The 25,932-nt window shown below is 43.0% G+C and overlaps 2 protein-coding genes and 1 gene segment (V, D, J or C); 1 reads left to right on the top strand and 2 right to left on the bottom strand.

Annotated features, from left to right (window-relative positions):
* Positions 1-1,592: 1,592 nt before the first annotated feature.
* On the bottom strand, positions 1,593-3,097 carry LOC147137194 (Ig kappa-b4 chain C region-like). The segment is given in 2 exon segments: positions 1,593-1,909; positions 3,085-3,097. Coding segments are annotated over 2 exon segments (330 nt in total).
* LOC147137192 (ELAV-like protein 1) lies at positions 1,761-25,496 on the bottom strand. 2 transcript variants are annotated; one of them, XR_015089403.1, is made up of 9 exons: positions 25,333-25,496; positions 24,585-24,644; positions 21,892-22,069; positions 21,451-21,554; positions 20,076-20,229; positions 19,782-20,007; positions 18,930-19,221; positions 3,585-3,760; positions 1,761-1,909 (listed from the first exon to the last, which is right to left on the bottom strand). XR_015089403.1 is itself a non-coding variant. In XM_086050283.1 (7 exons), exons 2-7 carry the CDS (start codon positions 24,618-24,620, stop codon positions 18,897-18,899), a joined length of 1,023 nt encoding a protein of 340 aa, XP_085906409.1. In that variant the 5' UTR covers positions 24,621-24,644; positions 25,333-25,496; the 3' UTR covers positions 18,868-18,896. The 2 variants fall into 2 exon arrangements, 1 of the variants encoding a protein (XP_085906409.1); XM_086050283.1 differs by lacking the exons at positions 1,761-1,909; positions 3,585-3,760 and having other exon boundaries at positions 18,868-19,221.
* On the top strand, positions 8,570-16,705 carry slc1a8b (solute carrier family 1 member 8b). Its single transcript, XM_086050281.1, has 11 exons — positions 8,570-8,928; positions 9,808-9,887; positions 10,294-10,509; positions 12,097-12,139; positions 12,220-12,433; positions 13,157-13,256; positions 13,747-13,980; positions 14,067-14,261; positions 14,615-14,749; positions 14,833-14,995; positions 15,896-16,705. Exons 1-11 carry the CDS (start codon positions 8,767-8,769, stop codon positions 16,040-16,042), a joined length of 1,689 nt encoding a protein of 562 aa, XP_085906407.1. The 5' UTR covers positions 8,570-8,766; the 3' UTR covers positions 16,043-16,705.
* Positions 25,497-25,932: the final 436 nt, after the last annotated feature.

Below are 25,932 nucleotides of genomic sequence, written 5' to 3'. Positions count from 1 at the left end.
CTTTTTTAAATGTGTGGTTATAAATGTTTTCATTTGGTTGAGGAGTGAACCACATTAAGATGTTATTATGTGTGTGGTTTTTCTTTTACTGAAGTGCAAAATGTTTTTTGATCAAATCTATCACTTTATTGTAAGTTATGTATTAATTTAATTTTCAGTGTCGCAAATGTAAATGCTGAAGCACCAGCTCTAGATGTCCTACTTTTTATTGAAGAGACAGTTTTAAAATGAAGTCATTAGGACTGTGTTTTTTTTTTTTTTCCAAATGCAAAATATATTTAAGTACCTAAAATCTAATCACTTTAAGTTTAAAGTTGACTCCCATCCTGGGGGAATCCCACGGGATTCCCGAAAAAATGGCAGCCTCGACAGTAAATGTAACGAATTTAAATGTAATTATTTGTATTGTCTCTATAAGTATGCGGTTCAAAAATTATTTTTTTATGGTAAAGAGTAAACTTAAATAGACAATTACAGAGATGGGCTTCAGACTATGCTTAGTCCGACTGTTTTCTTTTTTAAGTTTCCCATCTATCGTTTATCGCCTACAAAATGGTATGCCCAGCTCTGTTTTTTTCTTTAATCAAAGGCGAAACTATATTATGTTTTATATTATATTGTGTTTTTTATTTGTTATCTTTTACTCGAGGGCAAAATATAGTTATGAAATTATAAATTTATAAGTACATTTATAATATATATTGATTTGATTTTGAGTCCAAACTACAATGATATAAGTCAGAATAATTTTAAGTAATAAAGTGCCAACTGCTTATCGCCGTTTTTAGTTTAACTAATCGAATTAAACTTCATTGTGTTGATATAATTTATTTTATTATTAAGAGTAAACTACTTGATAGAAATATTAACTATTAAGACAAAATGAATTAATCGGTTAATCTAATTTCTTTGTATTCAAGTGCACATGATACGGATGTGTCACAATAAATGTGTTGTTATTCATCATTTTATTTATTTACATGTCACAATACATGTGTTTCTTAAGAAGGGGATTAAACCCCCAAATTCTCTTGACAATAATATATTCTATGTGCCTCCAATAGTCTAAACACAGCATTCTGATTGATATTGTGTTTGTGGAATATGAGTTAAGAAGCAAAATCCACCCGTTTTTATCCATCTCAGGCGGCAGCCATTTTGTCACTTTCTGTCGACTGAAAATGACATGACAGTTGCTAAGGGCTCAGGCAACGACCAATCACAGCTCGCCTGTTTTCGAAAGCTGAGCCGTGATTTGGTTGTTACCTGAGCCTGAGCAACTGTGATGAAGTGACAAAATGGCCGCCCCCTGAGATGGACAAAAATGGGCGGATTTTACTACTTAACTTATAGCCCACAAACACAATATCAATCAGAATGCCTCGTTTAGACTCGTGGTGCAACACAGAATATTGTCAAGAACATGGGGATTGACTTCCCCTTTAATGTAGGGGTGAGGCGTTCATTTATCGCGTAACCCAGTTTGCTTCCCTTGTCCAATAAGCAGCTGCTACACAGACTGATGGTGATACTCAAGACATTTTATTTCACAATGCTTCAAAAGGACTCGGGCTCAGGTTCGGGTTCAGGCTCTACTCCAAGCACCGGGTTTGGGTGACAGGGTTTTGCCCGGCTAGGCTGGCCTCGCACCTCACCGATCGGCCCTTGCTCCACTGGTTCGCCGGGAGGCTCAAGGTGCTGGTCCAGCTGTAAAGACCCTCCCCGTCCGCATCTCCCAGGGCGCTGTGAGACACCCCCGAGGTACGGGGGGTGCCGCCCACCTTCCAGCCCAGGGTCCAGGATGGAGGGGAACCCCCTTTGGCCACGCAGACGGCTGTGCCGTGTCCTGTCTGCAGCTGCTCTTTGGAAGGGGGGAAGACGGTCAGGGTGGGCCGGCGCACCTCACCCGCTGTCAGGGGGGGACAGGACAGGAGAGGCCCAGTTATTTCAATTGCAAATGCTTTCAACGGCACTTAGGTCATGGTTCGGGTCACATGAATGTACAAGAACACACTTGAGGTGTTCAAACATTTTGGTTAGCTTCTCGTTGGGGAAGATACGGCCAAAAATTCGTAATAAGTCATACTACACATTATTCCATCATTGTATGTACAGGCAAACTTTGGGAAGAAGCTGTTAGCGGCTAATGTCAGCTTGTCAATTCTGTTTTTTTTTTTTTTTTTAAGCTCTTTTGGTTTGTAAAAATTGGCAATAATGATGTAACTTGTTTTCAAAAAGCTGGCAATTGTTAGCTAGCTAATGCTAGCTGTGGCAAACGGGCCCACAGCCAATCATTAAAAACGAGTCGTTAGTAGCTAACTTATGCCAATTTTTGTTCTTAGTGTTGACTACTTAGGACATGTCTGTGCATTTTCATTTTGCAAAACACTGGCAATAGTGAGTGAAAAAACAAAAAAGCTAGTTTAATTTATCTAGATAATGATAGCTCACAGTCGATTGAATGTGACAAAAATTGACTAAAGACAAGCCATTATTATATCATATCATCATATTGATTTGGGTTTCTAGCATATACCCAAGATGGGTTTGGGCTTTCTAGCTCTTATTCAAGATGCATCTGGGAAATGTTATGTCAAACCTGGCAATAATGTAAAGTTACTCATTACAGAACAAACAAATCAAAACAAAAAACCCCCCCCGCCATGATTGGTGACAACTAGTCCACAGCTGAATATTGAGGAAAACAGATCGTCGTTAGCAGCTAATATTAGCATGTCGAATTGAGTTTCTAGCACACACTACAGTCATGTCTGGGTGGATTTGTTTTGTGAAAATTGACACAAATATTATTTCTTTCTTTTCTCAGTTTAGGTACTTTTTAAAGGTATTTCACATACAGACTACAAACTTCAAAACATCATCAAACAGTTACATTTTCAGTGCCGTGTACAATCAAAGATGAACAATATAGCTCCAGTATAAAAGGTTAATAGCTAAGATAGACAAAAGTTCCAACAAAAGTATGTGGAATATTTTGCAATTTGTGTAGAATATGTAGCGATGAGGACGAGCTGCGCATAAAATTTGGCCTCGGACTCTCTTCTAAATTTAGAGCACACTTACGTTGCAGCCACATACATACTAGTAGAGAAAAGGAGAAAAATCTTGATTGACTGCCTTATCTTTTGAGATTCTTCAAAAAGTATAAATGATGGAACATTTTTGTACACAGTTATGGAATTTTTACATGTGTATATACTTTTTTTTTTATGGAAAACAAGAAATTTAGAGAAATTGTAAAATAGTAGTTTAACGTTGGAACAGTTTGAATCGGTTGAAAAATGCTGAATTTGAGGTTTCTTCATTTTTCTTAATTCTTAATTTTCCCCACTAACATGAACCTTTTTTTTTTTTTTTTTTTTTTTAAATTCTTCAATGAAAACTGAAGAATTATCAGCAAAGTAAATAATTAAGGAGTCTGAAAAACAGAAGCATTGATGTCCCGAAAATGCAACATTTTGACATCGGAAAGATACGAGTTGGTTGAGAAATCTAAAGTTCTTGAGCCTTGAATGTCACAGAGTGGAAAAATGATCATAAATTATTTTTGGTTTGTTACTTACCAAGGATGAGTTTGGTTCCTTCGGCGAAACTCAACCACAGTCATGCAAAGCGGTGAGGCGGCCGTAAAAAAAGCTGGTCGACTGTCAATGAGCGACCATCCGCTGACGGTTTCCTTCCATAAATGTGTGTGATGTCAGTCAAGGGATGCAGCATGCGGCCTTTTGGGACGGGTCAACTGCATACAGATGTAGCAGAGTCAAACAGGTACTAAATGTGCATTTTTGCTAAAAACAACAATACAGATACCAGTGCTCTCAGACTGATGTGGAAGAGTCCAATGAGTCCCAAAAAAACAGGAAGCGGAGGCCTCTCACTTTCACAAAGGCAGGTGCACTCGCAGCTTCATTTGCGTACGCTTCGGAACCACTCTTAGCACAAATTCATCCTTAAAGCGGAAGTCAACCCAAACATATATTTTTTTAATAAGTTCCCAGCAGGCCCACGAGTGGAAACCCGGCATTCTGATTAATTTTGCGCTAGTGGAATAAGTAGCAAAATGCACTCGTTTCCCGCCATCTCCGGGGGGCGGACATTTTGCAATTTCTGTCGACTGAAGATGACATCACAACTGCTCACAACGACCCATCGCGGCTGACCCGTTTTCTGAATCTGAGCCGTGATGGGTCGTTGTGACCAGTTGTGATGGCATTTTCAGTCGACAGAAGACAAAATGGCCGCCCCCGGAGATGGCTAAAAACGAGTGGATTAACACTTACTGCACAAACGCAATATTTCTCAGAATGCTCCGTTTCAACTAGTGGGCTTGCATAGAACATATTCTTGAAAAAAAGTTTGCGTTGACTTTAAAAAAGCTTTAATGTTGCCGTAATGGGATCTAGGTGCTGGCTGACGGCTGACTTCCGCTTTAAAACATATTCGTTTTATTGAAGACTCTAAATCTATGCTTTTCAAAATTCCACCTAAAAAATATTTTGCTGTACAATTACCACCACAATGGCCAACTTTAAAACAATATATGTTCGAGAGGTTTAGGAACTAAAAAAGGACATTTGCTGTCCTTTAAACACAATAGAACTGTACTAAACTGGATTTCAAAGTAAAAAAAAAAAAAAAATGTTGCATATACCTGTAGCTAAAAGCGTCATTCTTGTTTGATTATCTTTCAATCAAACTGTATGGTATTGTTTAAATCTTCATGTTAATTGCGTTTCTTTCAGGGATTCTGTCATCTGCCACAAGAGAGAGCCAGTGTACCAAATTATATTTCATAATTAACAGACCCATATGCCTACACATAATTGGGTCAGGTTATGTGAAATGTGAAAAGAAAAAAAAATGATAATCACGCAAACTTGTTTACAGCACGTGACTCCGACTCGCTTGATTGACGGGGGGGGGGGGAGGACGATTGCCTCCACACAGTAACTTTCTGCCGGTATCGCGATTTTAGATCAGCTGGCGGTGGTCAAAAAACGTGGAAAAAACACCATAATCATACAAGTTGATGATCGATGATAACAGCTGTGTGTAGCCGCCCGAGATGGCGGCCGTAGAAACCCGATCAAAACCACTTCAGCAAAACACAGCCTTCATGACAACATGCTAGCTAACCCTTAGCTTACGACTACTTGCAAGGCGGGGACAGTAAACGGAGTAAACGGCACGAAACATGTTCATGTTTGCTAAAGTCAGACAGCCTCAGGCAGACATGTTAGAGTCCAAAAAACAGGAAGCGGTGACCTCTCACTTTCGCAAAGACAGGTGCGCCCGCAGCGTTATTTGCATGAGCGTCCACGCTTGGCTGCTCCGCCGCTTCTTCAAAAGTCTGCAACCCTCTTTACACACAAACTCCACTAGCAACCCGAGTCAGGATGTGGTCCCCCGCACTCACACTCGTCTTTTGGGTTCTGCTGATTCCCGGTGAGACTCTTGAAAACTTCATGTCGGCGCAGATTGTGATAAGAACGCGGACAAAAATCTCAAAAGTTTTCATCTCAGTATCAAAAGTCTTGCCTTCGACTTTACATTTGGTGTTGCTTCACAGTGGATGTTAGGTTCTCAATCATGTCGTTTCAGGATTTTCCACCGAGGATTTTCTGAGGCCGATGGACAGAATCAAGTCCGTCTCTCTCGGAGGGACGGTGACCATTGGCGCCAGGGGGAGTTCAAACATTGGTACCGATCTTAGTTGGTACCAAGTGAAACCTGGACAGGCTCCTAAACTGCTCATCTACAAAGCGACCAGTCGCTTCCGCGACGCGCCATCTCGATTCACCGGCACACGATCCGGCTCCGACTATACTCTGACCATCCGTGGTGTCCAGGCAGAAGACGTGGCCGACTACTACTCTTTTGCCTGGTACAGCAGCGGATGGTTGACACGGTGATTCGGAGGTGTACAAAAATCGACTTTGAGAGAAGTGAAAGTGGCAAGTGAAAAGGCGGCGGCCCCCTGAATGATAAGCATGACTGGTCATCAAACAGAAACAGCAGGCAAGCTACAGAAACACTGAAGCAAGAATAACGACGTGTGTGTGTGTGTACAGGGTGTCCCAAAAATACTTCAGAGCCCCCATTTCACGCGAATAGCTCCAATTATCTTCTACTTTAGATGTCAATTTTGTGCAAACTTGAGAAACGAGCACTGTATGGTGGCTCAACAAAGACAATTACAGCTTGAGCATGAGTATTTCAAACAAATCAGCTAGCTTAATGCTAATGCCAAACAGCAGCTGTGTTTCAGTGCTTTAACACTTTCAGCAACAGATTCAAGACTGCAGCAACACATGTAGAAAGACAATATAACGGAAGGAGCAGGACAATAACCATTCAATTGATGCAGTGTGACAAAAAATGTTTTATTTTTTTTAATTCTATTTAACTCTACATTGTAATACAGTGGTAATTTTGATCATTAAAACACACATCACCGAAAATATTTTTGGAGGGAAGGGTAACTGGAACAGATTGATGATCTTTCCATTCATTTGAGCGGAAAAAAGTATTTGAGTTACTAACGGGACACGGAATAAATGATCATTATGAATTAAACTCAGATCTTAATTATACTTAATCGCAGCCAACCACGAGTGTGCAGCCGTGTATGTTTGAAAAGGAAATGCATTTAAAAAAATAAAAAAAACAACACTAACAGAAGAGCTGATTTGGACGTGGCACAAAAAAAAAAAATCAAACTGGAAAGTAATAAAAGAACGTGAACATAATCTATTTTAACGATGTATTATTAAGTGAACTGAAGCTGAAAAATGAGTGTCTTTCACAGCACTACAGAGGTGCCATTGAGCAAGGCACTGAAACCCCAAATGCTCGAGCGCCTCGACAGTCTCCCTTATTCCAAAATTCATGATAGAATTTGGAATAAGGCTGCGAGATAACAAAATGTGGCAAAAGTGAGGTGCTGCGAACGCTTTCCTGATGCACCGTAAATGTTGTGCTCGGACTTTTAAAGTCTTTTTTTCCCCAGGTCACAGCAGTTACAGTTGTTACATTGTTCCCAATGGAGATTACAGGTTATTGGATTGGTGGCGAGTGACGTCGGCGGACATTGTTAAGAGAAGCAAGTTCAGGACGGGTGAGGGGTTAGCGGAGGCGCCGTGACGTAGGAGGCTTAAGAAGTCACGCTGTCGGGATAATTGGGTTTGCGTGGGGGAGTGGCGTGGCAATTCAAGCTGTTTATTGCCACTCCCAGTTGAGGTTTACTGTTAAGGCTCATACACACGGATACGGTGACGATCTTTTTTGTTTTTAAAAAGATTGCCATGAACACAAATCCTTTTAAAAAAAAATAAAAAAGTGTACATCTACCCTAGAGGAAGACATTGAGACGGTGTAGTATGCATGCCAGGCCTGAAGTGGCGCTGTAACGCCATAAAACTAGCATTGATGTTGCGGTAGGTAGAAACATTTAAAAACAGAAATTTAAACACAAATGGTGCAACACATATAGACAGACAATATATCAATACAGGCGTATATTATTTCTGCACTGTGAAAAAAAAGACTAATATTGCTGCAGCTTACTCTTCCATGTATTCCACCATCAACTCTACGTGTACAACACAGTATATATTTATGTATGTATTACACTGACACCTTGTGGCCATCGTGCGCACACCAGAAGGAGCAGCACAATGTCCACTGAATTATATGCGAAATCATGATGCAAAAAGGTTTCTTTACTTATCGGTAATTTTTTCTTTAAGTGGAAGTCAAGCCAAACATATTTTTTTCAAGAATATGTTCGAGTTGAAACAAGGCAATATGATTAATATGAAATATGAGTGAAGCAGCAAAATCCACCCAATTTTAGCCATCTCAGGGGGTGGCCTGTTTCTAATGTATCAAGACATTTTTTTCTGAAGAATGCCAGATGTTTTCCTGTTCGAGAATGTCAACAAATTAAAGATTTAAAAAAAAAACATCTCAAGGGGTGGCCATTTTGTCGCGCCGAGATGACTAAAAACGGGTGGATATTTTTGCTTAACTCATATTCCACAAATATTCATCGGAATGCTGTGTTTCAACTAGTGGGCCTGCACAGATCACATTCTTTAAAAAATATGTTTGGCTTGACTTCCGCTTTAATGATTTAAATTCTTTACATCCTATTTTTTTTTTTTTATCTTCTAACATTTTACAATACTGTAGAGCGCTACTTTTCTTGTGAAAAAACGCTCCAATTTTCTTGCTTTTTCCGGTGGGGCTGGAACACATGAATGCCTTTCCCATTCATTTTAAGGGGGAAACTAACTCTTACGCCAAACATTTTGAAATAGGGAGTTACTTTTCAATCTTTTCAACTCACTGGCGTGAGCCAGGACACCCGTTTGTTTGTGAATGGAACAGCTCTGAAGGTTGGTAGTGATTGTCTAATGAGCTATGAATGGAATCAGCACTACCATCTTGTCTTGAGCCCTCTTAAGCGTGAGCCAAGCAAAGGTGGGAGGGGAGTCTCTGTTGGCATGATAGGGGGATAATCCAATACAGGGAGACTTTACCAGGAAGGAGTCAGGAAACACTTGCGCTCTCCGAGACCTGAATGAGCACCTCGCCGGCGAAACCAGACCCGACGCAGGAATCGTACAGGCCGGCTGATCTCGCGGTGTACTCCGTGTACCTCACTCGCCATACGACTTGGGCGGCTGCTCTCGCTCAGGGGGTAGGGTGGGGAGGGCGCCAGGCCTGGGACGGTTGGTCAGGATGGAGCGGTGGAAGAAAATGCTGCCAAAAATGCCGCGGAAAGTCAGCGCATACGTGAAGGACTACTGTAGGAGGAACGGCCTCCTGACGCTGTCCGTCTTTGCCGTGGTGACGGGCTGCGTACTGGGATTCCTCTTGAGGTCACTGAACCTGTCAACACAGGTACGGACTGATGGATGGAAGGATGGATGAATGGTTGGCAGATGGATGGGTTTGACTGGGTTGGACTGATGGCAGGGTCGTGATAGAAACATGGAAAATGATCCAATTTCACCTAATTGATAAGACTGACGGATGAATCAGACTCGTATAATTGGACAAACTGGTGAAGCATAAGTGTGTCTTTCTGTCAGAGAGAGGGGCCAATGGATGGATGGTAGGATTGATGGGCACAAGGATGCATGACTAGCTGGACGAACCATTGGATGGTAGGCTGGATAAACGGTTGAGGGATGGGTGCGTGGTTTTGATGGTTAGCAGGGTGAAAGGACAGACAGAAGTATGGTTGGATATACAGTATGGTTGGTGGATCGGTGGCAAGACTGACACCTGGTTCGACTGATGGATGGACGAATGAATGGAATTGTGGTTGTACGGGCAGGCAGACAGATGGCTGTATGGAATGACTTAAGGATTAATGGGGGTATTGGCTGATGAATGGGCAAAGAAATTGATCATTGGAAACAATGTTGATTTGGATGGATGTTGGTTGAATGGTCAAGCACGGGGATGGACTAAAAACAGATGAATGGATCGAAGGCAGTACTGGTGTTTGGATGGACAGAAGGATGGATGACTGGATGGACGAAATGCTCCAAATGTAGGCTGGATAAATGCTTGGGGGATGAGCGGGTGGTTCACAAATGACAGCCATTAGACTGATGGATCGATTGGATGAAGAATATACAGTAGATGGCAATCAATCATGTCATCATCCTCTGATGCAATGTGGAGAGTTTCGTTTGACCAAGTCTTAGAAAGTAGTCACTGTGGTACCAAGGGGTTTCAAGTTTCAATTCCGGTGTTCCCCTCCATTAACAGGCCAAGATCTACTTCTCTTTCCCCGGGGAGCTGCTGATGAGGATGCTAAAGATGCTGATTCTACCTCTCATCACATCCAGGTACAAGACACCTTTCGTGGATTTACAGAACACAATCAATCTGGATTGGCGTCTAATAATGTAGTCATAGTCCAGGGGTGTCCAGAGTCTGGCCTGTGGACCAATTGTGTCTCAATATATGTTGAAAGATGTTGCACTATTTCTTTTAATTATAATTTAATGTAATCAAAATGCAAAATAAAAGTTAAACGTATCTATATGCATTTACCTTTTTCTGCTTTCACTAAATTTAACTTTAGTTAACCTACGATGCGTTCGATTGGTTTTAGCATTTTTCCCACATCCCATGCGATTTGCTGGCCCTCAGTGAAAAACGTTTGGACATTCCTGTCGCAGTTAACAGTAACTACCAAAAGATCTCACTTCCGACCAGACTAACCCCACGCCTCCTAATGTTGCATTCCAGTCTTATGTCTGGCCTGTCAGCCATGGACACCAAGGCCAGTGGCCGACTGGGTGTCCTGACCATCACTTACTACCTGTGGACCACCTTCATCGCTGTCATCGTGGGCATTGTGCTTGTCCTCATCATCCACCCGGGGACGGGCACAGAAAAGGACAGCCACCACGCCAGCTCGGGGCCCGTTATGACTTCGGCTGATGCACTGCTGGACCTCATCAGGTAAACAGCGCACATCCACCCGGACGTCAGGCCCAGGCTTAGGGTATGGGTACTGAACGTACTGTAGTATTCGTGCGTTTGATGTGTACCTTAATTACTCCATTTTTAAGCACGTCACTGAACCTAATTTTGGCTCGCAACACAAAGCAAAAGTGATGTCACTTAACTCGAAAATCTAAGTAGTGAGTACTGTATGTTTGGGGAACTCGTCCATCAAGGTACCATTAAGAATGGCTTGGATTTCGAGCTGATATTGGACGAGAGAAGCTGGCTGCACCCTGTCCTGGTCATCAGTCCATCGCAAGGCACATATAGACAAAATAACCATTCACACCCACTGTCAAACCTATGGACAATTTAGAGTCTGAAAGCAGAGCATTGGGAGAAAACCTACACAATCAAAGGCAGAACTCCACACCAAAAAGCCTGAACCACGATTCGAACACAGAACCTTTGACTTTGAAATCACGTTGGGTAAAAGAGTTGCAGTGTCACCGGTCACCTAAGAATAGGAAGCCACTTATTGGTAAGCTGTTAATCCCCGCACTCACTCTCTCTGTCTACGCTCGCCATGAGTGTGCTTAAGCCCATGGCCATTCATGTAAGAGCTCCACGAATACACTCGCGCTAAATCTGATTATTCAAGAGCGCGGCGTTCGTCTGCTTGCCACTGGCCAAGCAAACTCTTGACATCAGAGTCCATTTGCGTGCCGTACAGCCCCGGCCTTGCTTTCGCTGACGTACGTGCTATAAATCCCTCCGACTGTTGGGGCCGTTTGCAAACACTCCACTCTAGGGGGGTTTACATGGAGCCGTGTATTCCGATTACAATGAATCCAAATGAAACTACTCCATATAAACATCTCAAACCGAATAGACGGGCCGAATCACAAATGAGTAACTTTTTATCATGCTGTTACTTTAATGAAATTGCAAAAAAGACTGCAACTACTGTGCTAAATAGACAGATGACCTCCATCTTGATAAATCATGTTCACAGCAATGTGCGCGTCAAACGACTGTTCTGATTAATGTAGTGCCGCATTTAATCGGCAGAAAGGAATCGATCACGACATGTATAATACAATCGGAATAAAAAGTGACCATGTAAACGCTGCTAGTGTAAATCGAGGCTATTGCTAATTTAATTGTTAGCAGTGTGAAACTGCATAAACCAGTCGAAATTCCAAATGTAGGTCCCAGCTCACCCTCAACCCTAATGAGAACAATAGAAAATGGATGGACGAGTGTAAGTGGTTGCCTGTATGTGTGCTACGGTTAGCTGGCCTAAAGTCCTAAATCAAAAGTCAGCAGGGATGGGCTGCAGCTCACCTGCGGCCAGAATGAAGACGAGCAGTATAGAAAGATTTAAGAATGGGTTAAACTCAAGAGTGTAAGCGGTTGCCTAGTCCATTTGCATGAATGTTTTGTCTATCTCCCTGTGATTGGCTGGCAATCAGTCAGAGTGTACCCCCCCCACGTTGCCCAAAGTCAACTCTGAGGATGAGCGCTATAGGAAATGGACATTTGGGATACATTCATATATTTGACCGCAGACATGAAAATGCACTATTTTGTCTTTTATAGGAACATGATCCCTTCTAATCTAATTGAAGCAACCTTCCAACAGGTAAGCAGATCCATTTAAAAATATCATATTGAGTGCAAAATAGCTTGACATAGCTTAACTCCTTTATTGTGGTTCCCCAGTATCGAACAGACCTAGTACCCATCGTGCAGAGTTCCAACGCAAAGGAATCACAAGCCAACTACGTGTATGTCATGCCCGATTATCACAATCCCCGCCTGGGCCACCCGGTTTTTCTGGACATCACCCCAGCGCCCGACATCAACTACAAGATCGTGCCTAGTACCAGCAAGGGCATGAACGTCCTGGGGATCGTCATCTTCTCGGCCACCATGGGTAAGACAAGCTGATTTGGAGTTAGGACGGGTTTATGGATAAATAGGTGAAGTTCTTGGGAGTCTCCCCGAAAGTTTAAAATCTGGGGGGTAAAGTCCAATTTCTGGATTTGGAGATTCAAGGGACAAAGTTTTCTATATTGGAGATAAGGATTCAATCATTTAGACAGTGTTCGGGTTTTTCAGTTCCAGGGTACCGTTTGGACTCATGATTTGCGGTTAAGGTGGTGTGCGCGGCATTCTTGGGGAGAAGATAGGAGTCGCCCAAATTTGTTTGTTTTGGTCAAGGGGTTAAGCATTCAAGATTTCGAATTTGAGGCGGGCAAGGGTTCCAGGATAGGGATAAAAATTCAAGAAGAATTCAAGAATTAAGTCAGTGCTCATGTTTTGGAGTGTCAGGTAAACTGGGAGGGTTTGGTGTTAGGTTGGGTTATGAATAAATAAGTGGTGCTCTTAGGAAAATCTCGAGGTCTCACAAAGTTTAGTAGTTGTGGAGTTTATGTCAGGATTTTGAATTTGGGTTAAGGATTCAATAAGGGACTTTGAATGCTCGGGGTAAATACTTGCTCTTACTTAGAGGTTTGATTTTAGGCAAGGAGCTTCAAGATCAAGGTGTAGAATATGTAAGGGGGCTTTATAGGTTAGGGATAAGAATTCAATAATTAAGTCAGTGTGCTCTGGTTTGGGGTACTTTAAATCAAAACTCTTCCCCGCGCGTTCTCAGGGCTGCTCCTGGGAAAGATGGGAGAACGTGGAGCGCCGCTGGTCAATGTGTGCCAGTGCATCAACGAGTGCGTCATGAAGATCATTAACGCGGCCATGTGGTGAGGAACACACTCACACACACATGCTCGCTTGAAAAATAAACACAGAGCACAGGCAGATTAGCTCTAAAAATAAATAGTACACTGCAGTCAAGCAGTACCTGAAGTACCCTCGTTCACAGGTGATATGAGGGACACAATCTACCGTTAGTTCCTTGGAAGTTAACATACACTGTACAAAAAAAGTTTTCTCACTGTATTATATGAAATCAGAATTAACATTTTCTGCTAGGGCTCAATTAGGATCATCAAAACGATTTCTATATGCCACCTCTGACAGCAGAAACGGGTCAAAATTCTGTCAAAATTCCTACCAATTATTCTGAGAAGCTTATGAAAGATTTCTAAAATGTTTGACCTAAGTCATACAGTTTAAAGGAAATGAAGAATGCAATTACAAATTGTCCCCCCCCCCCAAAAAAAAATCAATTTGGCATTATTGTTAAATTTACCAAATAGAAATAATTTTGGTAATGATTCCATCCTGCAGGTATTTCCCCTTCGGCATTGTGTTCCTAGTGGCAGGGAAGATCCTGGACATGCATGATCCGGCCCACCTGGGAGAAAAACTGGGCATGTACTTTATCACGGTCCTGTCCGGCCTGTTCGTGCACGGCCTCATCTTGCTGCCCCTCTTCTACTTCTTCTTCACCCGCAAAAATCCATTTCCCTTCATCAGGGGCCTTCTGCAGGCCCTTGTCATCGCCTTGGCCACGTCTTCGAGGTGAGCGCAGTCCACGCATGACTTGCAACAAACTCCAACCCCGCCCAACCTGACGTTGGCCTAAGATCCGTTTTGTGTTCTTTCAGCTCGGCCACTTTGCCAATCACCATGAAGTGTCTGCTGGAGAACTGTGGCGTGGACCGTCAGATTGCTCGCTTCGTGCTGCCCGTGGGAGCCACCATCAACATGGACGGAACGGCCCTGTATGAGGCGGTGGCTGCCATTTTCATCGCACAAGTCAATGAATACGACTTGGACTTCGGTCAGCTCGTCACCATTAGGTATATAGGCAGTCTTGTAAAGTACATAAGAGCAAAATTGGAGTACAAGTTCCTTGACAGAAAATAACTGATAGAAGTTGAAGTCACCGGGTATTTTTCTGATATTAGATGTACGTTAACGCTTGGAAGAATAAGAATTTATTGTAAATAAATTGTGCTGAAGTGTGATGCCCTGCAATTGGTTGGCAACCAGTCTAGGCTGTAGCCAGACCACAGTATGCTGGTATGAGCTCCATCCCACCCGCAATCGTAGTGAGCAGTATGGAAAATAGCTTTCATCCGTCTGAATGTTCGTAAGAACTGAAGTGTCTGTATTTGACACATTTCTAACAGCCTGGCTTCTTTCACCTCAGCATAACGGCGACAGCAGCTAGCATCGGCGCAGCTGGAATACCCCAAGCTGGCCTGGTTACCATGGTGATCGTCCTAACCTCTGTGGGGTTACCGCCTGCTGACATCTCTCTGATTGTGGCCATTGATTGGGTTCTGTGAGTGCCACTGAAAAGCATTTTTCTGGCAAGATATTAAGATAAATTTCTATTGAGGTCACGCTCCCCGTTGTTTCCCACAGCGATCGCTTCAGGACGATGATAAACGTCCTCGGTGATGCCTTAGCAGCTGGTATCATGGCACATGTATGCAGGAAGGATTTTGAGAAAGCCGCCTCTACTGCGGCAGATACCACGGGCACTGTCACCCCCACCGTTGTCAATAATGGAGCATCATCAAAACGGGTAAGGAGAAACTGTATGACACAAACAGGATGTATATCTCATACTGCACATACTGGGACAGCCTGATGTTCACCTACAGAATTTTGTGGTAGACAGCAGTATTCATTGTTCCAATTTGCCCAAGTCCTGAGGTAGCCGAGTGCCCCCTGGACCATCACACTGGCACCACCATGTTTTGACTGCTGGCGTATACTTGGGTTGTCTTTTTCTGATAAATTAAAAATGGCTTGATTGTAAACATTTAAGAGGGAAATTAGAGAGAAAAAAAATCTCAAAGGGGGCACTGACCTGTAGATCAGGATTAGGAAGTATGAATTAGCTTTCTCATGTGAAGTCCAGAGGGGTGAGTGTTCTGGGGCATGTCAGGGTTTGATAACCAAAGGCTTTGGAAAGGTGTTGCCGCTGAGCAAGTGGATGACTGAATATTTACTTTTAATTATTTGATTTGTGGAGATTTTAGTCAGGTTTATTGGAATCACTTATAAGTGGCATACAGTAGACATGTTATGGGCTCAGAGTTAGGGGAAGGGCTTGCGATTTGGAGTTTTAGGGTTCAAGGTTCAGAATTTGTAAGGGGGGAGGGACTCCTGGGTTAGGGATATGTACTCAAGAATTCAGTATTTAGGTTTTCGAGTCCTAAGGTTAAGGTCTGGATGGCTGGAGAGGGGCAGGTTGTAGAATTAGGATTTGTGGGGGTAAGGCCAGGTTTCTGAGTTTATAGAGAATTCAATGACTATCTTAATATTTCTAGGGGTAAAATTAGGGATCATTGTTGGGAGATTTGGGGAAGGATTATATGGTGTGTGTGTGTGTGTGGGGTGGGGGTCTAGGATAAGGTTAAGAATTATGACTGTTTTGGTTGTGGGTTACAAAGAACGTTTATTTGCTTTCTCCCAACAGAGAGACACAGTGATCTCCGTAGGCAACCAGAGCGTGACCCTGTCCGACGCACCCCTGATCGCGCACCGCTGCGATTTTGTGTTCGAGGTTGATGGTGACAACATCCTGGAGAAACCTGTGGCCTGCTACAACCTATGCCAAGTTTAAGATGCTTTTCTCAAGAAGGACAGGCAGCCTTCTACGGACTGTACAAAGATCAAAGGGAACAATCATAAACTCAGGCTGCAACTTTTCAGTTTCTTTGCCAGTGCCAAGACATACAAAAACCTTCACTACTTGATGTACATTGTGCTGTATGTCTCGTAACGGATTACGTCTATGAGCATCTGCAGCCAACTGGATAATAGTGACCGTCGCTCAAGACTTCGGCAGTAGGCATGTCCTAAGGATGATGTAGACTCCAATCCAGAAGCCTTAACATGATCCGTCATGCTGAGATGGCAGCAGCAGATTAATAAGTAACATTGGTAAATGGGCTTTCACTTGTATAGCGCTTTTCTACCTGAGGTACGTACGAAAGCGCTTTACCGCTTTTTCCTCATTTACCTACTGATGACGCAGCATCAGGAGCAACTGGGGGGTTCGGCATCTTGCTCAAGGACTCTTGGTCACAAAGGCCGGGCATCGAACCTCCAACATCTGGGTTGGACGATGCCCACTGAGCCCTGCCACCCCAACATTGTCAATTGAACCTCAAGTTTAGACACCAAAAATAGCAACTATTTCCTAGGAGTCACGAGATGGTCAACTGTCTTTTTATACCAATGACAATGTTTTTTTGTGCTTATGTTTTCCTATTAAAAGTTGGTTCACTCCACCCATCTTATTTTTTTTTTTACTTTTTGAGTGTATGTTTCAGATTGTCCGACTGAAAACCCTTAAGTGCCGCCTTGCGACATGACGGTATGAAAAGGCCCTAAATACATCAAATCCAATTTCTTTCACCATATTTTTCATTTGCACTTTTTGGTTCATTCATCCACCCAACATCCATCTCTTACAGTAAGTTAAAGAAATGACTTAAAACATCCTCAATGTCTTATGGTTACTTCTCCCCGAAAACACACAACTCATTCCTTCACTTAAAAGCCATCAATATTTTTATTGACATGATCAAATGTTAAGACATTTAACGGGCGCCAGGGGTTAAGATCAGCACAAGTCCTCCATGGGAAAAAAAAAAATGAATACATTAATAAATACCGTGTGCAGATCGCTAAAACCCCTTGAGCTTTTAAGTTAAGGCTGAAAGAAGCGCCTCCCCACCCCACTCACTCATTCACTCACCTGTTTGAGGAACAAAAACACAAAGCAGTGAATGGTAGTAAAAAGAAAATTAAGATGAAATTAAATTTAAAATGAAGAGAACGTCCAACAAGAGACTGGTCTTACCTGCTTTGGGCAATTGACAACATGTCACACATTACAACGACAAAAATCATTATTTCTGAACGCAGGAGTTGTGGGGAAACACTATAGCGATGGTGGGGAATCTACAGCCCATTTGATCTGGCCTCCCATGCAATGTGAATAACTGAACCTCAGAGGAAGCATTCTGAAAGGCACAGAAAAACACTCCTAATACAAATTGGTTTGAACCGTGTATCAGATTCAAAAATTTATCACGAGCCATGAAGAACTTGATGTAAATTGAACCCTGCGTTATGAATTACAGCGGATGACGACTACTAGTCATAACCTGATAGCCAATTGAAAGCAATTCACATTAAATGTACTCCAAGAAGATTTTTTTTTTATCCATGTCTTATAATAAGCATTAAGTAGCATAACACAGGTTCATAACACTAATGGCCCCCCCCATAACCTCTGTTTTCAATAAGCATTTGTCTCAATGGAATGTTTTCACTACAGTATATATTTCAATTGGGCCAGACTGAAGAAAAAAGAAAATATAATAATAGAAAAAACAAAGAAAGCAAAGGTTTCGCAAAACAAAAGTAAATTTTTAATGGTTGGAGTTGAAAAGGGAAACAACAAAGAAAAAAGAGAAGTGTAATAATCAACAAAGGCCATTTGTTTCACTCCAAACTTGAGATGAGCACTTGTTAAAACTTGTTAAAACAATGAAAACCAAACAAACCTGCCTCTGCTAAAACGGAAAATCACAAAAAGAACAAAAAGCTTTGCTTTAGTGCTGATTAAACACAAATGAAAAGGGTGGGGGAGACAAAAAGTGATGCTGCGTTCAGTCAGTCTGATCAAACTCTTTAGTACCTCTGTCCAATGTGGGAGGGGGGAGAAAAAGAAAGCGAAACAGAAAGCCACAGTTTGAATAACTGACTCATTCGTTGCCTACATTTGGTCCATCACATTTCCCTCCTAAACCTCACCTTTTTCCCATACAAATAAGAACGACAATAACAAAAAGATACTCCGAGTTCAATCTGTGGGGCGGGCAAGCTTGTTGATTCACATCAAAATTTGATCTTTTGAGCAACTTAAGAGAAATGGGGTGTGGGAGGGGTCAAGGGAAACCAAATTAGAAGTGCTTTGCTCTCACATTTGCGTCCACTGGATGAGTATAATTTAAGGCCTCTCCGTCTACGTGTGACAATACTCCAGGACCGTGGGCTGCTTCTCCGTGAGGGGAAAAAGCGCAGAGCAAAACATGGCTTCAAATATGAATGAACGAGGCAAAATTATGTTGGGATTTCGCGCCAAGAACATTTTTTTCCCCCTCCACAGAGCAGAAAAAATATACACCTGTGAGTATTGCGGTATGTTCCGGTAGAACGTATTGCTACTCTAGGCGTATTAAAGTAGCAGGTGTTTGAAGGTTTTTGAATTACTGTAACAACGATACTAAAGTCTCATGCTCCAGATAAAAAGTGAAAACCAACAACGAGCGACACGGGTAAGTTCCGAGACACTTTTTAGACGAAAGGTGCAGTGTTGAGTGAACGCGTTAAACCAAGCGGACCGCACTTCGCAATGCTCCACACGATACCCCCCCCCCCCCCCCCCCCCCGAGCTCTCGCCTCTACTTGTGGCCCTTGCTGGTTTTGAAGGACACCTGCAGGGTCTTGTCGCCCAGCCGGTAGCCGTTCAGGCTGGCGATGGCCATGGCCGCCTCCTCATAGTTGGTCATGGTGACAAAGCCGAAGCCCTTGCACTTGTTGGTGTTGAAGTCGCGGATCACCTTGACGTTGGTGACGGCGCCGAAGGGGCCGAACATCTGCCAGAGGACGCTCTCGTCTGCGTCCTGGCCGAGGTTGTAGATGAAGATGCACCAGCCCGAGGCCGAGTTGCCCGGCACACCCACGCCGCCCATGCTGCCCATGTGGTCCACGCCCATAGGGGAGAATCTGAGGAAAGCCGCCAGGCACAAAGCGTGACTGACGTGCTCACCGTTTCCGTTGCACCTGATTACCGCCGTATAGTTGGACTGACTTGTTTTATTGGCTCCGCAAATAAGTTCAGAATAAGCAGTAGAGAAGATAGCTGGCCGTCTGGGTAAAATCATTTTTCCCAGTGAAATAACATGGGAAGTCAGGTCAAAAATGATCTTTCAATAATATGGTCCATACTGCCCCATTACGTCAAATTAATATTTTGTGCAAGATGAATAAAGCAGTAAAATCCACAATTTTATCCATCTCGGGGGCGGCCATTTTGTCACTTGCTGTCGACATGAATATGACATCGCAGTTGAACAAGTCTCAGGTAACGACCAAAAAGGTCACATGATCAAATTCAGAAAACAGGTGAGCCGTGATTGGTCATTACCGGAGCCTTAAGTAATTGTTAACATTTAAAGTAGACAGCAAGTGGCAAAATGGCCGCCCCCTAGGATGGCTAAAAACAAGTGTATTTTGAAAGAAATAAACCATTTTTTTCCCCATGGATCCAGACTCAAACTGCTCACCTGAACCTCTGCGCCTGGTGGTGCATGGGCCCGGCGAAGCGTCTGGACTGGTTGTGGTAGAGCTGGGAGATGATCTGCGTGTTCTTCATCATATTGGGGTCGGCGGCGAAGCGCACTGAAATGGGCTCGGAGGCCCCGGGCGGCTTTTGGCCATTGATGTTTTTCGCCGCCTCCTCGGCCTCGGAGCGCTTGTCGAAGCGGATGAAGGCCTTGCCACGCGACATGCCTGCGTTCCCGGAGGACACACGGGTGAGTGGGTGCGCGCCGACGACGTTTAAAACGCCGCCGCCCTACCTGTGGACTGGTCTACGAGCACGCGCGAGTTTATGATGCGGCCGTAGCGCGAGAACATTTCCTCCACGTCCTTCTGCATCATGGTCTTGGGCAGACTGGTGATGTACAGGTTGGCATCCTTGATCGTGTCAGAGCTGGGCCTCGCGTACGACACCTGCGAAAGGAGGCAAGCGGTGGCACAATGAAAAGTGGCGGCGACCCACGCGTGAGCACTTCAGTCTATCACACACGCGCGTGTGGATATTTGATCAAGTACTATTTGCAAAAGTGCTTTAAAGGGGACATATGGAAAATACTTGACTTCTGAATTGCTTGTAGACACTTCGCTGTGTCTCAAGTGCCTACCCACAATCAAGTGTGAAATTAAACAGCCTTGTAGTTATTTAGTGAGTAGCCTATTTGTGGGGGAAAAAAAAGAAAAAAAAAAACCCTCTTGAGAGAATGACATCCTGAATTCTGCCTGCCTATACACACAAACACCAGGTTTCTCAGAGCTGTTGACATGCAACGGCCACTGGACTACACTATTTGAACACTACATTAAAGCCAAAAGGTAAACAGAGCTGCACATTTGAGTTTTTGTTTTTTTTTTACCACATGCGCCACATGCACAGATCTGCACACTACTTGACAAGTGTATGAGGTGTTGACTATGAATGACAATGCTTTTATAGTCTTGCTAACGTCGACGTCACAAATCCCGCAAAAACATTTTAAGGCAGTCATTTGAAATCATTTTTGCGCACGGCTATTATATCGTCTATCGGCCATGTCTGTATCCAACCTGTCCAGCTTGCACACATCTCATTATGTTTTCATCAAAGTTCACTTGGATGCAATGTTGACTGAATACCGCTCATTTTATCACTGCTCATCATCTGCCAATTTATCATTTACCACTGTCAATACTTTGCCTGGCAATATCACCACTATCCTGCCAGCATGGCGGCATAAACAAATGCATGCAGGGATCGCTAAAATGATGTCCGGAAGACGACCGTTTTTACTGGCTCTTTTTCCACACATTCTGGACTTTGCAGCCACAAGAAGCCGCTTGATTAGCTGCAACGCCTTAGGCTCGATGTGAAAAGTAGCTAATTTTGGCTAGAGGAAAAATATGTCTGCTTTTAAAAAATATCGCCAAGCCTCCATATTCGTCCCAAAAATAAACAGTGCAGCTGTTTCTTGTGCAGTGTTTTCATGCAAACATTTTCTTTGATGACGAATCAGACTCTGTGGCAACCAGTAGGCCGTTGTAAATGGCGCCACTACCTGCATCTACTCGCTAGTTAGCGGACAGCACAGGTGTGTTACATGACAAGACATCGGTGGCATCGTTTGACAAATGGTAGAACACCTGATATGTGCACGTTACCTTGATAGTTTTGGAATGTAGCCTTAGTCCATTCAGTGATTCGATAGCTCTTTCTGCATCACTAGGGTTAACATAGTTAACAAATCCGTACCCTAAACTGTGGCCTAGAGAAAAAAAAAAAAAGGAAAACAATAAAATAAAACAAACAAAAAAACGTGTAAAGTTAGTGGCTAGTCTAAACAAACAAACAAACAAACAAAATGTACACAGATCATCAGGGGCCCGTTAGATTAAATCAAACTCTGGGCTGTTGGAAAACTAAAAAAAAAAAAAAAAAAAAAAATTTTAAAAAAAATCAGCAAGTCCCTAAAATGGATGAGCAAAAGGGAAGATTTATGTTTCCCCACTTAACTTCTTGCCAGTCAAAACAAAGCCCCGCGTTTTCTGCTGTGGTAGCTCGCCAGTGTTTAGGCTCCCAGCCCCGAGGGCGCCCCGGCGTACCTCCAACTTTATCTCGAATCAGCTTGGCCGACTCCACCTCGCCGACGCTGCTGAAGAGGTTGCGCAGGTCGTCCTGCGACATCCCCTGCGGCAGGTAGTTGACTATCAGGTTGGTCTTAGCGTTCTTTGCGTCCTCGCCTGGCATGTCGTAACCGTTGGACATATCGTATGCCTCCTGCTGCTCGAAAGCGGGTGCACAGAGGGGGGGGGGCATGGTAGATGGGGTGTTAGGCGACCGAGAGTGTGAATGGCTTAATGGTACAAAGCAGTCCGCTATGTGGTGAAAAGCAAAAAATTTAAAAAAAAATAAAATAAAATTTATTTTATTATATCTGTGTTAAGTACTATGACACAAGTAGTCCAGTCTCCACTCAAGCTCTTTTATCCAGCAGCTCCCGGCCGCTCCAGCATGCACAGCCCACAATAGTAACATGCTAAATAACAGATAAGTGAACCACGATCCATTATTTTATAGTAAATAATTTTCCAAACAATTACGCGAAAAAAAAAAAAAAATAAATAACCTGCGCCACACCTTATGATCTATCAACACACAAATGCTGCGGCAGAGTGGTTTGGAACAACTCAACTAAATGTAATTTAGTGTCTTATGCTGCATTCAGACTAAATACGTTGAGGGCGTTTCTGGCGGCGTGATTCATTTGAAGTCAAAGTAGTTTGCGTGGGCGGGCGCGGATGATGTGTTTGGAGCGACGGAACGCGGACCGAAGCACCGAAAATCCATCCATTTGCGGCGGATAGAACAGAAGAACTTTTTTCCCTCTTTGCCTCATGGCAGCCAATCGGCATCGGGCGAGCTTCATCACACACAGCGTCCTGTACACTCGGCGGCATTTGTGTGGAGAGCGCAACATGGAGAAAAAGATTATAGTTGCGGTTTGCGGACATTGCCAGCTATATAACATGAGCAGTTACCACTACCAGGACAAGAAAAAGAGACCAGGCTTGGAGAACCGTGAGCGAGGAGCTTGCTATACCTGATATGTTTTTACTTTTTTTTTTTTTTTTTTTTTATAGCTGTTGAACTTTACCATGGGTGTTGAACTTCACCCCCATAAGTACAAAGTATCAGGGAACACCACTCATTGAAGGGACAGTATTTGAGGAGATAATTGTCTTAGGCAAACTCACTGCATCTGCACACTGAGCAGATTTTGGTGAATAGATTTGTTGTTGGCTGACACACAATCAGGGCTGACGAGACAAGCCGTCACCGGGATGGACAGAGGCCCATTCAGAAGGGAGAAAGAAGGCTTGCAATTGTGCATTCTGGTGGGAAGGAATCTGGGGGGCCAGCGACTTGACAGTTATGCTCCTTAGCCGAAGACGCTGATGGCCATATTTTTGATGATATTTGAGATTAATACACAAGTCAATTTAACGGAACCTTTCCATCGTGTCCAACTAAAGAGAAAGAGTCCTTAGCGAGACGTTAAGAGTGGTGTCTTGAGATACGAGTGGCCACACTTGGGAGTTTCCAAGCTGTTGTCAAGCAACCACAATGGTACAATGACGACTCTATAGGCAAACAAGCTAGAAATTTGCATTCATTGGCGGTATTGTCACCATTTAAGCAATGGGCATCTCAACACAAACGGCACCACAAGTAGACAATATTCATGGACATATGCTCCTCTGGAAAGCATAACCGTTATCATTGCTGTACTGAGAAGCTGAGTCTAAAGTACAGTACTGTATATTCCTGTGTGCCCTTTACTACGGTGTGGCCAAGGCACCCACCACAGAATAAGCAGTAAAATGTGCACCGAAAGGTGTGACAAAACCTGTTTGAATCTATTTAATTATTCCAAGTGAGTGTTGTAACAAGAGATTGAAATGATTAAGTGTTTTGTGTTTATACGGTTAGGAGCATCAATTACTTGCAGATTTTTGCTGGTCGTGTGGGCGCTTGTTTGCTAAGCCCTACGAAAGAAGTGGGTTCACCTGAGAGCTACCGCACACTGACCAATGCGGCCGAACCCGACAAAATCCGGCGCGGTGTGCGGGATTTGGCAACTACTTCACATTCAGCCTCTGGTTTTACGGTGATTCGAAATTGGAATCGATGTTACAAAGAAAGGCAACGTCTCCATTTACAGTCAATCAAAATGCATACATTTCACACAGGCTTAAAAAATTTAAGTAAACACCTGGGTTATAAGTGAGTGGGACCCAAACAGGCGCCGCCAAGCCATAAAAATATAGTATAAAAAGCACACATGCTCTTCTCCACAATGATACTTCATACCTGTGTATAAAACAGCAAAGCTTGTGGTAAAAATGTACGTGAGTGGTACATGCAGCGCTGGTTATATACAAGTGAACGGAGTGAGCCTCCGCCTATCAATATATACCCATTTTTGTCTAAATTCTTACCCAGGTCCTTTTTCTGTAGCAACTTCAGCCTTCCTTGATTGATAAGATATTTTTTACGGATTAAAAATAGCGGTTAAGGACAACATTTTGTATGGGGAGCCCAAGAACCTGATAGGCGCTTGCGGTGCAATGGTCCGGTCCAAGTCGGGTTCGGGGGCATCGCGCAGTATGCGGCGGCCCTCACACAACTTCACTTATCATAACCTTCTCCTATGAGGTACTAATGTGTTAATGGGAAGGCTATTTCAAATAATTTAATATTACAGTTGTACTTTGTAGTGAGCAAAACAACTTACATCCAAGTACTGAATGTGTCCTCTACGAACTGCCATGAAGACACTTCACTGCTCCAGAAGCTGAATAAGGGGGTGGAATGTAATCACTGTTATTTTTAATTTTTTTAAGACATTGGAATTCACGAATAAAATGTTAATTCATATTTCCACACCGATTCAATGCAAAACGTGAAGATGAAGCACTTAACTTTTTTAATACAATGCACTCCAAAATGGCTAGCACTACTTAATCCTCCTCTAACGGCAAAATTGTAGTGCACTATATGTCAAACTGAAGATATAAAACAAACATAGTTTTTTAAATTCTTTAAGAAGAAAAAAGACAAAACGGCCTCACCGCGATGATTTCACAGAAAATGTGCACGGCGTGCAAGAGCTACCCAATAGCATTAGCAACGCCGCTAATAGCCGCTTTGCCGACGTTGTTCAGGCTTAGCGGAACGAAAAGAAAACCACACAAAAACACACTTTACAACGCTTCCTGTGCGTTACAAAGTCGCGTAACGTATCAAACGACGTTTCCTTTGCGCGAGTGGCTCGCTGGCTCAAAGCACCGGGCCTCCATTTTCGTATGCGACGATTCGCTCCACTCCTGCCCAGCGGCCTGCTACAAGGCCTCAAAGCCTGGCGTTAACCTTAGCCTAGTTAGCCGGTGCCCACTGCCCTCCAAGGCCACACGACGTTAACAAAATAAAAACACCGGACATAAAGCTTCCATGGTGCATTGGTGTCCATTTTAAAACCTTACCAGCGTTTGAAACAGGGGCGGCAGGTGGTTCTGCTTGATTAAACAGCTCCCCCAAGCCCGTCTTTTCCCCGTTGACCGAGCAACGTCTACTTCCCTCCGGCCAGGGACAGGAGTCTCTCCCAAGGAGCGTGGCGATGAGTGACGCGGAAACCGCGCCCACTCGATACACCTCTGTGAAACGTTTTTGGTTTGTTTGTGAAATCTCTTCAAATCTAATTTTATCTATGCCAAAAATGTTCATCCACAAGAAAAAATATCACAAATCCAACCCTGTTTTTCAAAATTTCATAAACGAATTTGGTATTTATATTAAGTCATTAAAGATAATTAAAAGACCAAAGATACAAATAATACAAAACATCTTGAAGGAATTACCCCCTTGTGTTGAGTTGAATGTCTTTATTACTTTGTTTTTTTATTTTGTTTATTCAACACTTATGTACATATAATTCATACGAATACATATGACACTTGTTTTTTGTCTTTTGTATTGTTTTGTTTACATATACATATATATATATATATATATATATGTGTGTGTTTTAAATAATAAAAATGTTTGAAAACGTAAAAAAAAAAGGTTTGGGTTTGTTTGTTTTT

The sequence above is a fragment of the Filicampus tigris genome, chromosome 13 (assembly GCF_054856515.1).
Source record: "Filicampus tigris isolate MCC_2025a chromosome 13, RoL_Ftig_1.0, whole genome shotgun sequence".
NCBI lineage: Eukaryota > Metazoa > Chordata > Actinopteri > Syngnathiformes > Syngnathidae > Filicampus > Filicampus tigris.
This window is presented reverse-complemented; position numbering and strand designations above follow the sequence as displayed.